Source organism: Callithrix jacchus, chromosome 8 (assembly GCF_049354715.1).
Source record: "Callithrix jacchus isolate 240 chromosome 8, calJac240_pri, whole genome shotgun sequence".
Classification (NCBI taxonomy): Eukaryota; Metazoa; Chordata; class Mammalia; order Primates; family Cebidae; genus Callithrix; species Callithrix jacchus.
Genome location: NC_133509.1, coordinates 31358779 through 31378346, shown reverse-complemented (window position 1 = coordinate 31378346; position 19568 = coordinate 31358779). Strand labels below are relative to the sequence as shown.

Below are 19568 nucleotides of genomic sequence, written 5' to 3'. Positions count from 1 at the left end.
AAAAAAAAAAGGTGCAGTGGCTCACACCTGTAATCCCAGCACTTTGAGAGGCCGAGGTGGGTGGACCATGTGAGGTCAGGAGTTCAAGACCAACCTGGCCAAAATGGCAAAACCCCATCTCTACTAAAAATACAAAAATTAGGTTGGTATGGTGATAGGTGCCTGTAATCCCAGCTACTCAGGAGGCTGAGGCAGGAAAATCGCTTGAACCTGGGAAGCAGAGGTTGCAGTGGTGAAATAGCCCCACTGCACTCCAGCCTGGGCAACAGAGAGAGATTTTGTCTCAAAAAACAAAAACAAACAAACAGAAAACAAAGCAACAACAACAACAAGAAAGACTTCTAACCCTGACCAAACCAGATTATTTTGAATGAAATGTCTCTCTCTCTCTCTGTTCTATGAGCAGTTCTGTGTGTTGAAAGATCAGTCCCTGTGTGTAGTGATTTAATCTGGTTTATCTCTTCTTGCCTCAGAATTTTTGATAGGGCTTTCACCTAGGCCACAGAGAGAGAACCAAAGGGAAGACCCAAACATTTGAATGGTGTAATGAGTAAATCACGTTTCTCTTGGTCTGTTTCTTTATCCATAAATTGAAAAGTTTGGTCTATGTGATCTCTGGGGTACTGCTCAGCTCTTGACATTCTGTGGTTCTGAGTACTGAATTGAAAGCAGCTCTCCTCTTCTTGAATTCTCCTTCCTTGGACCAGACCTCTGTCTTCATTTCTCATCTGTTTATACCTCGCTGCCCTGTTTCTTTCTCCTGGGTGTCCTTTCTTCCTCAGTTTCCTCAAATCCTTCTTGCTTCTTAGCTCCTTCATATCCTCTTTGTTTTCTGTGTTTCTGCAAAACCCCAGATTACTCCCCAGGTCTCCAGTTCTCCATCTTCATGTCTGCCTATTCCTTTCTGCATCACTGGCTCCTAACTCAAGCTATCTCCTTGGGTTCCTCTGAGGGGCCCCTGGGATCCCCTATCATTGGTCCCTCTCACAGAAGCATACCCTTCTCCAGAGCCAAAGGATCAGATATTCAGTGGCTCAGGTAACAAACCTGCTGTCAGGTTACAGATATTGTTTGCTGAAAGACCACACTACAGTGTCAGTGGAGCCTCAGGCTGCCTGCAGTGCCTGCCCTCATCTGGCTATCCCACAGGTGAGAATAACCAGGACTCACCACCTCCAGTAGCAGCGTTCACCTGGAAACATGGCTTTGAGCCTCTGGCCACTGCTGCTGCTGCTGTCCTGCGCAGGTGAGAACAGTGAGCAGAACTGGGGAAAAGGAGGAGGAGGGTGGCTAGAAAAAGACATCAAGAATGTGGAGGTTAACCTGTTAGATAAAAGGACAAAGGAGGGAGGCAGAGACTTGTGCAAAGGGAGACAATGAGGGTTAAGAAAGGTAGGCCAAGACTTACAGTGGGCCAACCAACAGGGCTCAGCTCACCATCCTCTCACCTCATCTTTAGATCCAGGTAGGGAATGGTGCTCAGGGGCAGGACTCTTTGGGCTCTAGGTTCCTGCTCTTTAGTAACCTCCGGTTTCTCTTCTTACAGTGACTCTGGCCCCTACTGGGCCTCAGTCCCTGGACCCTGGTCTCTCCTTCCTGAAGTCATTGCTCTCCACTCTGGACCAGGCTCCCCAGGGCTCCATTAGCCACTCACGGTTCTCTACATTCCTGGCGAACATGTCTTCCTTTGAGCCTGGGAGAATGGGGGAGGGACCAGTAGGAGAGCCCCCACCTCTCCAGCCCCCTGCTCTCCGGCTCCATGATTTTCTAGTGACACTGAGAGGCAGCCCTGACTGGGAGCCAGTGCTAGGGCTGCTGGGGGATGTGCTGGCACTGCTGGGACAGGAGCAGACTCCCCGAGATTTCTTGGTGCACCAGGCAGGGGTGCTGGGTGGACTCATAGAGGTGCTGCTGGGAGCCTTAGTTCCTGGGGGTCCCTCTACCCCAACACGGCCCCCATGTACCCGTGATGGGCCCTCTGACTGTGTCCTGGCTGCTGACTGGTTGCCTTCTTTGCTTCTGTTGTTAGAGGGCACACGCTGGCAGGCTCTGGTGCAGGTGCAGCCCAGTGCAGACCCCACCAACGCCACAGGCCTCAATGGGAGGGAGCCAACTCCTCACTTTTTGCAGGGTCTGTTGGGTTTGCTAACCCCAACAGGGGAACTAGGCTCCGAGGAGGCTCTTTGGGGCGGTCTGCTACGCACAGTGGGGGCCCCCCTCTATGCTGCCTTTCAGGAGGGCCTGCTCCGCATCACTCACTCCCTGCAGGATGAGGTGTTTTCCATTCTGGGGCAGCCAGAGCCTGATTCCAATGGGCAGTGCCAGGGAGGTGAGTGTGGCCAGGGCTGGAGTTGGGATGTGGCAGGGCAAGAAAAGTGAGATTGGGGTAGTTCTTTTCCTTACTCTTTTCCTCCAGGTAACCTTCAACAGCTGCTTTTATGGTAAGTAATAGCGGGCCACTTCTGAGGGAATGGGCCTGGGAAGTCTGGAGGTGGAGAGCTGAAGACATGAGCCTCCAGAGAGCAAGTGGAAACTGATGGGAGGAGTGTGGTTTAGTGGTTTTGGAGTGAGCTGGTGTCCCAGCTCCACCTCTTCCTAGCCATATGACCTCGAGCAGGTTACATAGTCTTTCTATACCTCAGTTTCCCCATTTATAAAACAAGAATGATAATATTAGTTACCACAGAGTTGTTGCACCGGATTAAATGAGTTGATACTGTATATGCAAACAACTTAAAACACTGCTGGCTCGTAGTGGTTAATATGTTAGCTAATAAAGATGGGATATGAAAAATAAGGACACAAATGGATTCCTTTACCCCCTTACCACTTAAGTACAACAGTGCCAGAGCATAGTTAGACATACTGAGTTGCTGAGCAGATTTCCTGACAAGAGGCCCGCTGAGGGTTGTGTTAAAGCTATCTAAAAGCATGTGAAGAAAGGAAGCAGAAAGGGGCCACATGGACAGAAAGAATACCAACTGGGTCTTCTCCTAGGTGATTTTAGGCCTTGGCAAGGCAGCTCTCTCCCTTTTGCCCCCTTGCAACATTTCAGCCACTAATGCCTAAACTCTCAGGAACCTCACTTGTAAAAAAGCCCATGCTTGCCATGTCCCATGAGGGGCTCTAGGTCAGGGTCAGAATCTTCAGCTGGAGGAAATGTGAACTGACCAGATCCTGCCTGTTCCTCCCTCTGTACCCAGGGGCATCCGGCACAACCTTTCCTGGGATGTCCAGGCGTTGGGATTTCTGTCTGGATCACCACCCCCACCCCCCGCGCTCCTCCACTGCCTGAGCACGGGTGTGCCTCTGCCCAGAGCTTCTCAGCCCTCAGCCCACATCAGCCCACGCCAACGGCGAGCCATCACTGTGGAGGCCCTCTGTGAGAACCAATCAGGCCCAGCACCACCCTACAGCATTTCCAACTTCTCCATCCACTTGCTCTGCCAGCACACCAAGCCTGCCACTCCACAGCCCCCTCTCAGCACCACTGCCATCTGCCAGACAGCTGTGTGGTATGCAGTCTCATGGGCACCAGGTGCTCAAGGCTGGCTACAGGCCTGCCATGACCAGTTTCCTGATGAGTTTCTGGATGCAATCTGTAGCAATCTCTCCTTTTCAGCCCTGTCTGGCTCCACCCGCCGCCTGGTAAAGCGGCTCTGTGCTGGCCTGCTCCCACCCCCTACCAGCTGCCCTGAAGGCCTGCCCCCTGTTCCCCTCACCCCAGACATCTTCTGGGGCTGCTTCTTGGAGAATAAGACTCTGTGGGCTGAGCGGCTGTGTGGGGAGGCAAGTCTACAGGCTGTGCCTCCCAGCAACCAGGCTTGGGTGCAGCATATCTGCCAGGGCCCCACCCTAGATGTCACTGCCTCCCCACCCTGCCACATTGGACCCTGTGGGGAACGCTGCCCAAATGGGGGCAGCTTCCTGGTGATGGTCTGTGCCAATGACACCATGTATGAGTCCCTGGTGCCCTTCTGGCCTTGGCTAGCAGGCCAATGCAGGATAAGCCGTGGGGGCAATGACACTTGCTTCCTAGAAGGGCTGCTGGGTCCCCTTCTGCCCTCTCTGCCACCACTGGGACCATCCCCACTCTGTCTGGCCCCTGGGCCCTTCCTGCTTGGCCTGCTATCCCAATTGCCACGCTGTCAGTCCTCTGTGCCAGCCCTTGCTCACCCCACACGCCTACACTATCTCCTGCGCCTGCTGACCTTCCTCTTGGGTCCAGGGGCTGGAGGGGCTGAGGCCCAGGGGATGCTGGGTCGGGCCCTACTCCTCTCTAGTCTCCCAGACAACTGCTCCTTCTGGGATGCCTTCCGCCCAGAGGGCCGGCGCAGTGTGCTACGGACGATTGGGGAATACCTGGAACAAGAGGAGGAGCAACCAACACCACCAGGCTTTGAACCCACTGTCAACCCCAGCTCTGGTATAAACAAGATGGAGCTGCTGGCCTGCTTTAGTGTGAGTGATCTGCCAGAGTGAAAGCTCCTAAAACAGTGAGAAGGGCCTCCAGGGGAATTCCTCGAATACTGAGAGGCAGTAGTATAGGGTAGTAGTTTGAGCACACAGCTCTAGAGTCATACAGGCTTGGATTCGTATCTTGGTTCTGTGACCACCCTTGAATGAATTGTTTAACTTCTCTGAACAATAGTTTTCTCATCTACAAACTGGGGATGATAATGGTATATGAGATAATACATGCTGTGTGCTTAGCACAGTGCATCATAGATAAACGTGCAGTAAATGTTACCTTGCTATTCGTTTGGGCTCTTTGACTCTCTGCCTTTCTGCACCAGAAAGAAAAGGAATCAAGTTAGAGGACTCTAGCTTTTCCCCTAGAGAGTGAGAATTGGAGGCTGGCCGAATACAGGAAGATAAGACAAGAATGAGAAAGATTCAGGGACACTACCGATCAGAAGACTTTGGTTCTAGGTTCAACGTTGCCACAAATTAGTGTGACCTTAGGCAAGCAATTTAATTTAGTTTTTCTGGGCTTCAGTTTTTACTCTGCAGAATGGAGGGGTTAGAACATGTTAATACCACAATTCATTCACTGAGGGTGTTATATGCAAGGTACTTTGCTAGGTTCTGTAGGATATATATAGACTCCTTACTCCATGTTAGGACCACCTTTTTTCAAGCCCTGGGCCCAGTAAAAGGGAATTAGATAGTCATAGTATTTGGTTCAGGTCTACAAGTATTTATTGAGCCAACTATGAACCTGGCATGGGAAAGGGTATGAGAGAAATTAGAGACATTATCTTGGACCTAAACGAGCTTAATAGCTGAAGAATCACACTTGAAATGAAGGACAAGCATCCCAGCAAGTGGAGTTGGAATCCCTCTGGAGCTGCAAGAGAGACAAAGAAGACAGCTCTGTTGGCATCTTGTTTTTCTTCCCACCAGCCTGTGCTGTGGGATCTGCTTCAGAGGGAAAAGAGTGTTTGGGCCCTGAAGATTCTAGTGCAGGTAACAATTCTAGTGGAGGGCACAAGGGTGGGCTGGGTGACAGCCTGGCTGGAGGTCCCTGCTCCCTGAGGCCATACCTGCCATGACCTGCTATTTGCAGGCGTACCTGCATATGCCCCCAGAAAACCTCCAGCAGCTGGTGCTTTCAGCAGAGAGGGAGGCTGCGCAGGGCTTCCTGACCCTCATGTTGCAGGGGAAGCTGAAGGTGAGCATAGAGGGAAAGGGGAGCAAGGGCACCTGGAGCCTAGTGTTCAGAGGACTTGCCTTAGTGGGAGGAGGAACTCCAGAGAGGAAATGGCAGGGGTACTGAGCATCTTCAGAGCCAGAATCCATTCCTGTTCCCCAACAGGTACCACCATCTGAGGAGCAGGCCCTGGGTCGCCTGACAGCCCTGCTGCTCCAGCGGTACCCTCGCCTCACCTCCCAGCTCTTCATTGACCTGTCACCACTTATCCCTTTCTTGGCCGTCTCTGACCTGATGCGCTTCCCACCATCCCTGTTAGCGAACGACAGTGTGTAAGTTTCCTGCACCACTCATCCTGCTCCTGTCAGGATCAAGCCAGCAACCCCATCCACCTGGAGCAACCCCTTCCAGAGCTCCTCTCTGTTTTTTTCTTTCGTGCCAGATAGGTAATGTGCCAACATGTAACAATGTTTGAGAGAGGCACATCTCACACCTGAGTGTGAAAACCCAATCATCATGCTGATGAACTACAAAAGGATCAGAGAGCTCCTCTCTATTAAAACCAGGGAGAGTCTCCTTCCTATCTAGACACCAGGGCTACAGAGGGCCAAGGAAAAACAGTTTGGAAGAAGACAAAGGGTTAAGACCCATTACTTCCCACAGCCTGGCTGCCATCCGGGATTACAGCCCAGGAATGAGGACTGAACAGAAGGAGGCTCTGGCAAAGCGACTGCTGGCCCCTGAACTATTTGGGGAAGTGCCTGCCTGGCCCCAGGAGCTGCTGTGGGCAGTGCTGCCCCTGCTCCCCCACCTCCCTCTCGAGAACTTTCTGCAGCTCAGCCCTCACCAGGTATGAGAATCATCTTCTCTACTTGACTGGCCCATCTTCTGCTAGGGGGGATGAGAGTCAATGGCATGTCTCTCAGTGGCACCTCCCTGCAAGAGCTCCACAGTGACCCCAGTGTGAGCTGACCTTCCCCATCTCAGATCCAGGCCCTGGAGGATAGCTGGCCAGCAGCAGGTCTGGGGCCAGGGCATGCCCGCCATGTGCTGCGCAGCCTGGTAAACCAGAGTGTCCAGGATGGCGAGGAGCAGGTACGCAGGTGAGTTGTCATCGGATCAGTGATCAAGGCAAGAGTGAAAGAGGTAGAGAGAGGAAGGTACAGATGTCATGGTGGGTCAGTGTTTTAGGAAGGAAGGGGCAAGAGAGTAGGCAGTGGCCCCAGGCAGCATAGAGTTCCAGGAGAGAGGTCTATAGATGGTGTATAGTGGTATAGTGGTCAAAGTGCCCAGTGTATGTACCCACACCATCTGCTGCCAGGCCTGCCTTAGTGCCAGCCCCAGGGACCACATGAAAGTCAGCTTCATGCCCTCCTCAGGCTTGGGCCCCTCGCCTGTTTCCTGAGCCCTGAGGAGCTGCAGAGCCTAGTACCCCTGAATGATCCGATGGGGCCGGTAGAACGGGGGCTGCTGGAATGTGCAGCCAACGGGACCCTCAGCCCAGAAGGACGGGTGAGCCCCTTAGCACAAGCCTGCAAAACTCTAGGCTTCCCCTGGGTCTCTGTGGATGGCTTTCCCATTGTGTCAACCAAGCTTGAGCACAGTGGTGCCAGCCCCCATTCCACTTTTGCAACCACCATTCCTTACTCCACAGCCATTTTTACCTGATGCCACCTCTTTCTGGCCCTTCCCTATCTGGTCTGTGGCACCCCAAACATACCCTTTGCCATTTTGAACCTAATCCAAACCCTAGCCCAGGCCCTGGGAAATTGAGAGAGGAAGAAGGTTCATCTGTCTTTTCTCTCCAGTCCCAAACCTTCTTTGGTTACAGGTGGCATATGAACTTCTGGGGGTGTTGCGCTCATCTGGAGGAGCAGTCCTGAGCCCCCGGGAACTGCAGGTCTGGGCCCCTCTCTTTCCTCAGCTGGGCCTCCGCTTCCTGCAGGAGCTGTCAGAGCCCCAGCTCAGAGCCATGCTTCCTGTCCTGCAGGGAACTAGTGTTACACCTGCTCAGGTTTGCCTGTCTTACTCCCTGGCATTCACCCTCCATCCCCGCTTGAGCTCCAGTCGAGAGAATCACATTCAGGGAAAAAACCAGCCCCTCCTTTCCCTGGGTGAATAGTAGAGGTAAACTGTCCGCAGGAGGACACCTTCATTCCCTTCCTCAGGTCAAGAAGGTACCTGAGTCACTGAGGATGGTTACTGGGGATGGTTAAGAGGGAGCGGGAAGTTTTGGAGGGCTTGCCTTAGGAAGGCTGCTAAGGACCTGGCTGCTGGGTCCTGAGAGCTGTTGTTTTTGGTCCCATCCCTACACAGGCTGCCCTGCTGCTTGGACGGCTCCTCCCCAGGCAGGATGTGAGTAGCAGCAACTTCTCAGCCTCCCACCAGAGGTCTCCCCTTTTTCCCTGGCTCCTCCATCTGCCCCTCCTCCCTCTCCGCTCCCCTCGTACTTACTGCCTTGCTGCCTTGTGATTGTTGTCTTCCCCACCACCCTTCCCTCCTTCTTTAGGCCTTGTCTCTCTTGCTCTTTAGCTATCCCTGGAGGAACTCTGCTCCTTGCACCTTCTGCTGCCAGGCCTCAGCCCCCAGACACTCCAGGCCATTCCTAGGAGAGTCCTGGTTGGGGCCTGTTCCTGCCTGGCCCCAGAACTGTCACGCCTCTCAGCCTGCCAGACCGCAGCACTGCTGCAGACCTTTCGGGTATGAGAGTAGCAAGGAGGATGAGACAATCAGGGATATGGGCTCTCTCTGGTTGGGAGGAAGACATCTTCCCTGTGGCCAGGAAAGGCCTTTCATACCTCCCCACTGACACACACACACAAGCAATTCTCATGCAGGTGAAAGATGGTGTTAAAAATATGGGTACAACAGGTGCCAGTCCAGCTGTGTGCATCCCTGGTCAGGTAAGTGTGAGATCTCCCAATTAAGCTCCTCTCTCCATTCCAGGGCAGTTTCATATGGCTGGTACTGCCTCCCACACTACCCTGCGGTGGCCCTGAGAGTTCAGGTTAGCTCTTTACCTAGTAGCAGTTCCAGATGCAGGACAGCATGACCCACATTGTCCTAGAATGTCAAATCTGGAAGTGCCTGAGAAATCTTCCAGGCCAACCACCCTGCTTTCAGATGAAAAGACCAATGCTCAGAGAAGCTAAGGGACTTTGTTCATCTGGTGCCTAACTAGCAGCAGCACTCAACCACAGCAGCCTGCAGTGTGAGGCTCTTAGGCATTTATTGATACAGTGGCAAATGCCATTCCACTTCTGTCCTAGCTTTGGTCCCTTTCCGCCCACATGATTCCTTTTCTCTGAGTGCTAAATCTAGACTCTCTCACTACACTGCTATACCCATTGCCGCCAGCAGCCTATTTCCACCACCTGGCCAGATTGCCTGCTTCCCCTGCTCCCATTAAAGCTGCTACAACTGGATTCCTCAGCTCTTCTGGCAAACCGAAGACGCTACCGGGAGTTGCCCTGGTCTGAGCAGCAGGTGATTCTCCCCACTTAATTTCAGAACTCCATCCCTCAGTGTGGTCTATCTTCTGTACCCATCCCTCAGCCCTATTTGGCCAGATTATCCTTAGTATCCTTTATTGATTGATTGATTGATTGAGACACAGTCACTCTGTTGCCTAGGCTGGAGTGCAGTGGCATGATCAGAGTTCAATGTAACCTCAAACTCCTGAGCTCAGGCAATCTTCCTGTCTCAGCCTCCTGAATAGCTAGGACTACAGGCGGTTACCACCATGACTGGCTCATTTTAAAAATTTTTGTAGAGACAGACAATACAAAAATGTGAACACTATATTGAGACACTATGTTGAGGTATCATGTTGCCCAGATTGTAACCTCAAACTCCTGGCCTCAAGCAATCCTCCTGCCTTGGCTTCCTAAAGTGCTGGGAATACAGGCCTGAGCCACTGCACCTAGCCCCTTAGTATCCCTTATAATGTGACTTTCTTTTCTTTTCTTTCTCCTTCCCTTTTATTTCATTTATTTCTCACTCGCTCTGAGTGGGCATCTGGGAGAGTGGGAGGCTGGTAGGTCCCACAGAGTGAAGAGGCAGGACTGGGTCCAAAGCATTCCTGCCTCTCCACTCTAGGGGGTATCCTTGAACAGTGTATCTTCTGTGAAGTGGCTCCTCTTTCTTTCTCTTGTAGGCACAGTTTCTCTGGAAGAAGATGCAAGTACCCACCAACCTGACCCTTAGGAATCTACAGTGAGTAACTTGTGTTGAGCAGTGAACTGAATTCAACCAACATTTTTTTTGAATGCTTACTGTGTGCCAGTCACCATGTGATATGGAACAGGGTAATATAGGGATGAATGATGTATAGTCCCTGCCCCATGGACATTCTCCTAGCTCCTTTCTTTGCCCTCCTGTCCTTCCACAGTGCCATGTCTATCCTGACTAGAACCAAAGGACTCAGAAAACCTGGGTTCAGGTTCCAGTTGTGTCACCTACTTGTTGGGCAAGTCATTTAACCTCCCTGTGTCAGTTTTCCCTTCTTTAAATGAGAATTAAAATGGCACCAGCCTCATAGGTAGTTATTATGAAGATTAAATGATATTTAACACAGTGCCTGGCCCATTGTAAACTCCCAGGAGACATTTGCTACTATTAGTTTACTTCAGGGTGACTTCTGGCCAAGCAAGAATAAATAGGAATAAGAAGGTATCACTTTACTTACACCCACAATAAAAGAACCATGGGCTTCAGAATCTTTATTATTTTTTTTCTGAGATGGAGTCTTGCTCTGTTGCCCAGGCTGGAGTGCAGTAGTGGCACGATTTCAGCTCATTATAACCTTCACCTCCCAGGTTCAAGCAATTCTCCTGTCTTAGCATCCAGAGTAATTGGGAATACAGGCATGCACCACCATGCCCAGCTAATTTTTGTATTTTTAGTAGAGATGGGGTTTCACCATGTTGTCCAGGCTGGTCTTGAACTCCTAACCTCAGGTGATCTGCCCACCTTGGCCTCCCAAGGGCTTCAGAATCTACGATATGGCTCTAGTTTCAGTTTACCACATTTCTAGTAGAATAATGTTGAGAATGTCACCTGACATCTGTAATTCTTTTCTTCTCTGATAAGCAGTGATGTTATGGGAAACTGAGGAGAATATTTTAAAACATTGCTCAAACCATAAATTGCCGTAAATGAAGATCTGTACTTGTGTTGAGAGCACTGATATCAAGGAGCAGACAGGCTGTGGCATGTGTTGAATGAGCATCTACCCACTCACATACCCACAGGGCTCTGGGCACCATGGCAGGGGGCATGTCCTGTGAGTTTCTGCAGCAGATCAACTCAATGGTAGACTTCCTTGAAGTGGTGCACATGATCTATCAACTGCACACTAGAATTCGAGGGAGCCTGGTGAGAGGGGGTGCTTGGACATTGGTGGGAGCAGGGAGGCTGGGACCCTAGGTATAGAACCCAGCTCTTATGTTCTGCTCTGGCCTCACCCTGCTTCCCTACAGAGGGCCTGTATCTGGGCAGAGCTACAGCGGAGGATGGCAATGCCAGAACCAGAATGGACAGCTCTAGGGCCAGAACTGAGTGGACTGGATAGCAAGCTACTCCTGGACTTACCGTAAGTACTACACCTGGAGATATTGACCCCTCAGAAAACTCAATCTAGGGTGAAGATCTACCCTTAGGGAATGCCCTAGAGGAGGTGGTTTTTCTATCTGGTAGTTCCCTGACATCCAGGGATGTCAGGACTTCTGGTAGTCCAAAGCAGAAGATTCTATTCAAAGTTGCTCTGTGTATTGACTAGTTCCGAGAACATGGCACCAACATGGAGCAGCTGAGGGTGGCAACACTGTATTGAGGCCTGCCAAGTAATCTTACAATAACCTAACCCACATTAATTGAGATAGAGTGTCTGAAGTGAGGGAAGCAATGCTCCAATTCTGCCCCAAAGGATTGTAGTTTGCTCAGGGCCCTGTGTTCTCAGTGCATTCAGAGTCGTAGATAGAAAGAAAACATATTAAAAACATGATAAATGCCTTGAAATACTTGAGGGCTATCAAGTAGAAATTAGATTGCATATTTATGAGTGTCCCCATTGGGCAAGACTAAGAATAATTAATGGAGATCAGATTTTTACATAGCATAAGAAAAACTAAGGTAGTGAGTTCCTGGTCATTGGAGCTGTTCGAGCCTAGGCCAGATGGCCCCATGGCAGGAACATTGTGGAGCACATTCATATATAGGTTGTGAGAAGAGAAGGCTGTAGGAACCAAGGCTCTTCCCAATCCAGAGAGCTAGAAGTTTATGAGTATCTTACTCATATGCTCTCTTTCTTGTTTTACCCCCACCACGACCCCATTGCCACTTGCACTGTAAGTCAGAGTAGGAAAATGCTTGTGTTATAGTCTTCCTGGAGATATGGAGATGAAATGGAGTAAAAGCAGTTGACTTCGTTCTTACTTTCTTTTTTTTTTTTTTGAGACGGAGTCTCACTCTGTTGCCCAGACTGGAATGCAGTGATGTGATCTCTGCTCACTGCAGTCTCCACCTTCCAGGTTCAAGCAATTCTCCTGCCTCAGTCTCCCAAGTAGCTGAGACTATAAGTATGCACCACCACGCCAGGCTACTTTTTGTGTTTTTTGTAGAGATGAGGTTTCACCATGTTGGCCAGGCTGGTTTCGAACTCCTGGCCTCAAGTGATCCACCTGCCTCAGCCTCCCAACATTCTTACATATTTATAGGGCTTTCCACAGATGTTAGCTCTTGTATGACTTAGCCCAATTCCAGAATTGGCAATGCTAGGTAGGGTACAGGCTATCGCTTCTGATTTCTGGGCAAAAGGGTTTTTTGTATTTGTATTTATTTATTTATGAGATGGAGTCTCACTCTGTCACCCAGGCTGGAGTGCAATGGCATGATCTCAGCTCACTGCAATCTCCACCTCCCGGATTCAAGTGATTCTCCTGCCTCAGGCTCCTGAGTAGCTGGGATTACAGGCATGTACAACCACACCTGGCTAATTTTTGTATTTTTAGTAGAGATGGGGTTTCACCACCTTGGTCAGGCTGGTCTCAAACTCCTGACTCAGCCTCCCAAAGTGCTGGGATTACAGGTGTGAGTCACTGCGCCAAGCCTGTTTTAATTTTTTTTAATGCTATTCAAATCTGTTTAAATATGTGTGTTCTGTGAGACTATTTAGAATCCCAAGGTCACGGATGAGGTGAAACATCCTAGACTATGCGTCAGAAAAGTTGAGTTCCTCATTAGTGAAAGAGGGATAAGAAAAACACCTATTTTGTCCAGGCACAGTGGATCACACCTGTAATCCCAGTACTGTGGGAGGCCAAAGTGGGTGGATCGCTGAGGTCAGGGGTTCAAGACTGGCCTGGCCAGCATGGCAAAATGCCATCTCTACTAAATATACAAAAATTAGCTGGGTGTGTTGGCACATGCCTGTAATTCCAGCTACTTGGGAGGCTGAGGCACAAGAATTGCTTGAACCTGGGAGGTAGAGGTTGTAGTGAGCTGAGATCGCAGCACCACTGCGCGCTCCGGCCTGGGTAATGGAGTGAGGCCAGGTCTTATTGTAGAATCAAATGAGATAACACCTGAAAGAACTTTGTAAATTGCATAGCATTATGCAAACAAGAAGGGGTCTCCTCACAAGTAGAGGAAGGGTTGCCCTTTGGGAAAAAACTGGAATTGGGAGTGAGAGACCCTACTTTTGATCTCTGTGAACCTGTTTTTTAATCTATAAAATGGGGAAATGTTAATGGTACTTAATATTTGGAGTTTTTGAGTCCATTAGATTAGGTAGGAGTGTTTGTTATTTCTTTTTAGGAAGACTAGAAATATGTCACTCCCTTTTTCTCCCCCATTCAAGCTTGATGGTGGGAATTGGGCGTGGAGTTGTTTACTATTAGTTCTTGTCCTGTCCAGCTTCACTAAGTTTGATCTGGGGTCATATCTTAGCTGAGGAATGTGGTGTTCTGTGGGCCCTTCTCAACTTGGTTCAGTTCCAACTGAATGCTGTTGTTGTCACATTGCTATAATAGAATCCAGCTAATGGACAGACTATCCAATGAATCTATTATGTTGGTGGTGGAGCTGGTGCAAAGAGCTCCAGAGCAGCTGTTGGCACTGACCCCACTCCACCAGGCAGCCCTGGCAGAGAGGGCACTACAAAACCTGGTAAGAGTCTACCCTATCAGACTGAGATTTGTTGCCCTGGGCAATTCTTGCTTCTCAGACTATGCTCTCTGACTGTCCCCCAAACCTCTACTTGCTTTCTTGCTGCCAAACAGGTTCCTTTCTACAAGGCCCTGTTTTTGCCTCTGGGTTCTGTTCCTTGATAATCTGTTTCATGTTACTTGTCCATACCTCCTGGAGGCCAAGAAATCCCTTGGAGTCCACCTCTCAGTCTTTCTGCCTGCTCCTATGTGGGCTTATTGCTTAAGAACGTGAACAAAGGCAGTGAGCATCATAGGGTGCTGAGTTGAGAGCGGGAGGGAGGGAGGGTCAAGGGGCTTGGTGTCTTGATCAAAGTGTCTGGTACTCTGAGTCAGAGGTGCACTGTCCAAGTTCCGATGCTCCTCTCCAGGCTCCAAAGGAGACTGCAGTCTCAGGGGAAGTGCTGGAGACCTTAGGCCCTTTGGTTGGATTCCTGGGGATAGAGAGCACAAGACGGATCCCCCTACAGATCCTGCTGTCGCATCTCAGTCAGCTGCAAGGCTACTGCCTAGGAGAGACATTTGCCACAGAGCTGGGATGGCTGCTATTGCAGGAGCCTGTTCTTGGGTATGGACCTTTGAGAACTTCAGATTCTAATTCATCCTATACCCAGTCCCTGAACCACCATAATCAGTGGCAGTCTGTTCCATATTCTTAAGGTCCCTTGGAGCCCCCTGTTCCAAATCCTAGCATGTCCTCTTTCCCCTTTCTTTTCCTCACAGTTCCCTCAGCTCCCCAGCCCCTGATCTTCTTCCTGTCCCCCAGGAAACCAGAGTTATGGAGCCAGGATCAAGTAGAGCAAGCTGGACGCCTACTATTCACTCTGTCAACTGAGGCAATTTCCTTGATCCCCAGGGTGAGATGAAGGAACAAGAGAAGGGAGTAAATGCATAGAGGGGACTGGTGAGCTGGTTATGGGGACCCATGGCCAAATAGGGCAAAGGATACGAAGCCTAGATCTGGGGGGAGACTGTGAAACAGAGACAGGACTTTGTAAATATAGCTATAGCAGTAGGCCCTGACCTGTCCAGATCTCCCCACTCTCCTTCTATCTTCTCATGCAGGAGGCCTTGGGTCCAGAGACCCTAGAGAGGCTTCTAGAAAAGCAGCAGAGCTGGGAGCAGAGCAGATTTGGACAGCTGTGTAGGGGGCCACAGCTTGCTGCCAAGAAAGCAGCCCTGGTAGCAGGGGTGGTGCGACCAGCTGCTGAGGATCTTCCAGGTGAAACTGCTCAAATACTCATATGTCCAGTAGGATGTAAAGGGAGTATCAAACAGTCTGGGTTCTACATGTGCTCTTCTCTGGGATTGAGTTTTCTCATTTATAAAGCAAGGTTAGAGGTTAGAGTGATGATCTTCAAGTCTCTTCTAGTTCTAGAATTCTATAGCTCTGGGAGTTTGTAAACTATTACATTTTCTTTTAGCCCACAACTCGCATTTTCCTGCTCTCTTGTCTTTATAAACAGCTGACTCAGCTCTAGCTTGGCTAAGTGTGGAGTTCTCTGCTGGGGAGATCCCTAGAAGCTCTGAAGGAGGCATTGTGAGGCTAAAGAACTGGGTTTGAATTCAGCTCTGCCATTAAATGCCTGGGCAACATCCTTAGTCTTCCATCTATAAAACGAGGGACTTGGCATCTCCAATCACTTCTTGTTCTATTATCTTCTAAGCCCTATAAATCTTACCCTGTAATAATCCCTTGATCCCTACTTCCCCCAGTGCTCCATCCTCCAAAGGTTGGAAGGGTTATTCCATCTACAGATATCTTTCTGGACATATTTTAATACTACACTGACCTCCTGGCTCTGCCTTCCCTCTTCAGAACCTGTGCCAAATTGTGCAGATGTACGAGGGACATTCCCAGCAGCCTGGTCTGCCACCCAGATTGCAGAGATGGAGCTCTCAGACTTTGAGGACTGCCTGACACTATTTGCAGGAGACCCAGGACTTGGGCCTGAGGAACTGCGGGCAGCCATGGGCAAAGCAAAACAGGTTAGGGATGGAGAGCCAACTGGGGTCGGCCATGAGGAAGTTGTTTGGGTGTGATGTGGGACACCAAGAGAATGAAGAGTTGGATGAGAGGTGGGGGAAGCAGGAGATAAAAGTGGTAAAAGATTTGGGTGATAAGTAGGAGGTGAGGGGAGATAATTCTTGAGGAAAGAGAGCCAGTACAATGAATAGAGGGACCAAAGCAGTAATTACCAAATTTTAATGCGTATCACAATCATCAAGGGAACTGACTTTTTCCTTTATTTTCTTTTTTCTATCTTAAAAAAATTATGGCATGCTTCATGAATTTGCATGTTATACTTGCGCAGGTGCTATGCTAATCTCTTTATCATTCCAAATTTTTTTTGTATATGTGCTGCTGAAGCAAGCAAGGAACAGGTTTTTTTTTTTTTTTTTTTTTTTTTTAAGACGGAGTCTCGCTCTGTCGCCCAGGCTGGAGTGCAATGGTTCGATCTCTTCTCACTGCAACCTCTGCCTCCTGGGTTCAAATGATTCTCCTGCCTCAGCCTCCTGAGTATCTGGGATTACAGGTGTGCACCACCACACCCAGCTAATTTTTTGTATTTTTAGTAGAGACAGGGTTTCACCATGTTGGCAGGGCTGGTGTCGAACTGCTGACCTTGTGATCAGCCTCCCAAAGTGCTGGGATTACAGGTATGAGCCACCGCGCCTGGCTGGGAACAGGTTTTTAATGCCGATGCTGGATTACCATGCTAGACTGACATAATAAAAACCTCTGGGAAGCTGGGCGCAGTGGCTCATGCCTGTAATCCCAGTACTTTGGGAGGCTGAGGCATGTGGATTGCTTAAGCCCAGGAGTTTGAGACCACTGGGCAACATGGTGAAACCCTGTCTCTACTAAAAACAGAAAAAAAATTAGCTGGGTGTGGTGACGTACACCTGTAATTCCAGCTACTTGGGAGGCTGGGGTAGGAGAATCCCCTGAGCCCGGGAGGTGGAGGGTGCAATGAGCTGAGATCATACCACTGCACACCAGCCTGGGTGTCAGAGCAAGACCCTGTCTCAAAAATAAATAAATAAATAAATAAATAAGTCGGCCAGTCAGTCAGTCTCTGGGAGAAAGAGTCCAGATATCTGCTTTTTTTTTTGGAGACAAACTCTGTCGCCCAGGCTAGAGTGCAGTGGTGTGATCTCTGCAACTTGTACATCCTGGGCTCAAACCATCCTCCTGCCTCATCCTCTGAAGTAGCTGGGACTACAGGTGCATACCACCACACCTGACTAATTTTTGTATTTTTGGTAGAGATAGGGTTTCGCTATGTTTCCCAGAATGGTTTTGAACTCCTGGGCTCAAGCATTCCTCCCAGCTCAGCCTCCCGAAGTGCTAAGATTACAGGTGTGAGCCACAGTGCCGGTCCCCAGGCATCTGCATCTTAATAGGTGTCTCTGTGTCTGATGCACATAAAAGTTTAGAACTCATGGACTAAAGTTAGTCTGCTCTTCTTTTCTACTGACTCTAATGTCTTTCAAAACACCTTAGTCAGAGGAACTGTAAGGCAACTGTCTCATTTTATAGTGGAGGAAACTAACCCAAAGGCAAGTGACTTGCCTGGAGTTATACAGCTAAGGGCAGAGGCAAGACTTAAAACCCAGCATTCTGACTCCCAGTCCACTGCTTTTCCACTCACATTGTTCCTCTCTTCCTCCTAGTTGTGGGGTCCCCCCCGGGGATTTCGTCCTGAGCAGATCCTGCAGCTGGGTCGGCTCTTAATAGGTCTAGGAGATCGGGAACTACAGGAGCTGATTCTAGTGGACTGGGGAGTGCTGAGCACCCTGGGGCAGATAGATGGTTGGAGCTCCACCCAGGTAATACCTTTCACCCTCCCTACCATTTCCCAAGTACCCATCCCACAGACCCAGCCCTCTAGATCATCTGAAACCCAAGGAATTTTTCCCTGTGACCCTACCCGGTCATTCGTTCTATCTTTTCTTAATATCCCATGCTAGTGACCTTCGGGACTCTGATTTATTCACTCTGAGGTCCTGGACACATAGTACTGTCTCCTGCCTCTTTCCCCAGAGGTCTCCTCTTTTTCTATCCTTTTCTTTTTTGAATCCTCAACCTTCCCCATGGCACTTTAGGTTTTAATAGTAACAGGATATAACCCATCAACACCTATCACTTCCCTGTCCATAATTTCTCCATAATTTTCTCCTTTCCCTCTGCCCCTAACCCCCACCCCAGCTCCGAGTTGTGGTCTCCAGTTTCCTACGGCAGAGTGGTCGGCATGTGAGCCACCTGGACTTCATTCATCTGACAGCACTGGGTTATACACTCTGTGGACTGCGGCCAGAGGAGCTACAGCACATCAGCAGTTGGGAGTTTAGGTCACTTGTGAAGGGGCTGAGGGTGGTGGTATTGAGGTAAAGGTGGACTTACTGGGGAAAGAAAGGTCATGAAGGTGTGGTCCTATGGAGGAAAGGAACTCAATTGAAGCCATCTCTTCCTTTGTCTCAAGACCACAGCCCCTTTTGCTGAAGCTGAATTCTTCTTCCTTCCTTCCCACTCTTCTACAGCCAAGCAGCTCTCTTCCTGGGCACCCTGCATCTCCAGTGCTCTGAGGAACAACTGGAGGTTCTGGCCCACCTCCTTGTACTGCCTGGTGGCTTTGGCCCAATCAGTAACTGGGGGCCTGAGATCTTCACTGAAATTGGTACAATAGCAGGTGGGAAGCTGGTACAAGTTGGTTTGGTTTCTATGCCATGGGTGGACTGAATGGAAAATTGCCCCACAATTCTTAGGTGGGGGCCTGAGAAAGTATTTAGTTAAGGGGCTGGAGACATACTGGGGGAGGTCTGCGGTAGGGCATTTTGGGAGTAGTTAGAGAGGTCTATAGGTCTGAAGAGAAGGAAGGTCAGTCTAAGACAATTTTGGATGCCACTTGCTTCAACAGCTGGGATCCCAGACCTGGCTCTTTCAGCACTGCTGCGGGGACAGATCCAGGGTCTTACTCCTCTTGCCATTTCTGTCATCCCTCCTCCTAAATTTGTTGTAAGTATTAATGGACCGGGATGACCACAGGAGATCCAGGGCCCAACAGGGACTACATACATGCACTGATTCCTACCCCTGCCCCCAGGTGGTGTTTAGTCCCACCCAACTGTCCAGTCTCACCAGTGCTCAGGCTATGTCTGTTACTCCTGAGCAAATGGCCTTTTTGAGTCCTGAGCAGCGACAAGCAGTTGCATGGGCCCAGCATGAGGGGAAGGAGAGCCCAGAACAGCAAGGTGAGTTCCCAGCTACAGAGTTTGACCCTCCAGACCCAGAATCAGACCCCCGGGAGATCCCTGGAGTGAAGGAGTCTACAGGCAGAGAGCTAATTTCCAAGTATCAATGCTCCTGGAGAGCAGAGTTGTGATATTACTTCCACTCTCTGTCTATTATAGGTCGAAGTACAGCCTGGGGCCTCTGGGACTGGTCACAACCTTCCTGGTCCCTGGTATTGACAATCAGCTTCCTTGACCACCTGCTCTGAGCCTGTCTATACAGTAGCAGGAGACTGTGGGGAGAGAAATCTTAAGTCATAAAGAATAAAGTGCAAACAGAAGTGCATCCTGATTATTCTCAGAAGCTGATAAGGAATATGGATAAAATATTAATGCTTTCCACCCACCTGAGAATCATTGTTCCTGGCATGCCATAACTGGAGTCTCTTTCCATCATAAATAATCCCACTGCCTCT

The 19568-nt window shown here is 49.7% G+C and overlaps 1 protein-coding gene and 2 non-coding genes across 7 annotated transcripts; 1 reads left to right on the top strand and 2 right to left on the bottom strand.

Annotated features, from left to right (window-relative positions):
• Nucleotides 1-1051: 1051 nt before the first annotated feature.
• On the top strand, nucleotides 1052-19438 carry STRC (stereocilin). 5 transcript variants are annotated; one of them, XM_002807185.7, is made up of 29 exons: nucleotides 1052-1246; nucleotides 1547-2329; nucleotides 2417-2441; nucleotides 3204-4461; nucleotides 5407-5469; nucleotides 5570-5674; nucleotides 5819-5985; nucleotides 6317-6503; nucleotides 6641-6756; nucleotides 7033-7165; nucleotides 7485-7667; nucleotides 7970-8008; nucleotides 8186-8353; nucleotides 8491-8556; nucleotides 9014-9139; nucleotides 9810-9868; nucleotides 10906-11029; nucleotides 11134-11246; nucleotides 13684-13819; nucleotides 14229-14425; nucleotides 14624-14714; nucleotides 14923-15079; nucleotides 15677-15846; nucleotides 17536-17691; nucleotides 18071-18213; nucleotides 18403-18551; nucleotides 18780-18877; nucleotides 18966-19113; nucleotides 19273-19438. In XM_002807185.7, the coding sequence occupies exons 1-29, from the start codon at nucleotides 1201-1203 to the stop codon at nucleotides 19359-19361; spliced, it is 5295 nt and encodes a 1764-aa protein (XP_002807231.2). In that variant the 5' UTR covers nucleotides 1052-1200; the 3' UTR covers nucleotides 19362-19438. The 5 variants fall into 5 exon arrangements, 4 of the variants coding, with proteins under 4 accessions (XP_002807231.2, XP_035115395.1, XP_035115396.1 ...); XR_013520905.1 differs by lacking the exon at nucleotides 18966-19113 and having other exon boundaries at nucleotides 15324-15846; XM_035259504.3 differs by having other exon boundaries at nucleotides 18403-18539; nucleotides 18966-19438.
• Nucleotides 6090-6192, bottom strand: LOC118145419 (small nucleolar RNA U13). The gene has a single exon (XR_004730534.2). It is a non-coding gene; the product is annotated as a small nucleolar RNA U13 (small nucleolar RNA).
• Nucleotides 16128-16231, bottom strand: LOC118145300 (U6 spliceosomal RNA). Its single transcript, XR_004730425.1, has one exon. It is a non-coding gene; the product is annotated as a U6 spliceosomal RNA (small nuclear RNA).
• Nucleotides 19439-19568: the final 130 nt, after the last annotated feature.

Coding starts and splice junctions, on each gene's coding strand:
- STRC (XM_035259503.3), top strand. CDS start 1,201: ATGGCTTTGAGCCTCTGGCCACTGCTGCTGCTGCTGTCCTGCGCAG. Junction 4,462..5,406: donor AGCTGCTGGCCTGCTTTAGT/GTGAGTGATCTG, acceptor TCTTCCCACCAG/CCTGTGCTGTGGGATCTGCT. Junction 18,552..18,779: donor TGAAATTGGTACAATAGCAG/GTGGGAAGCTGG, acceptor TTGCTTCAACAG/CTGGGATCCCAGACCTGGCT.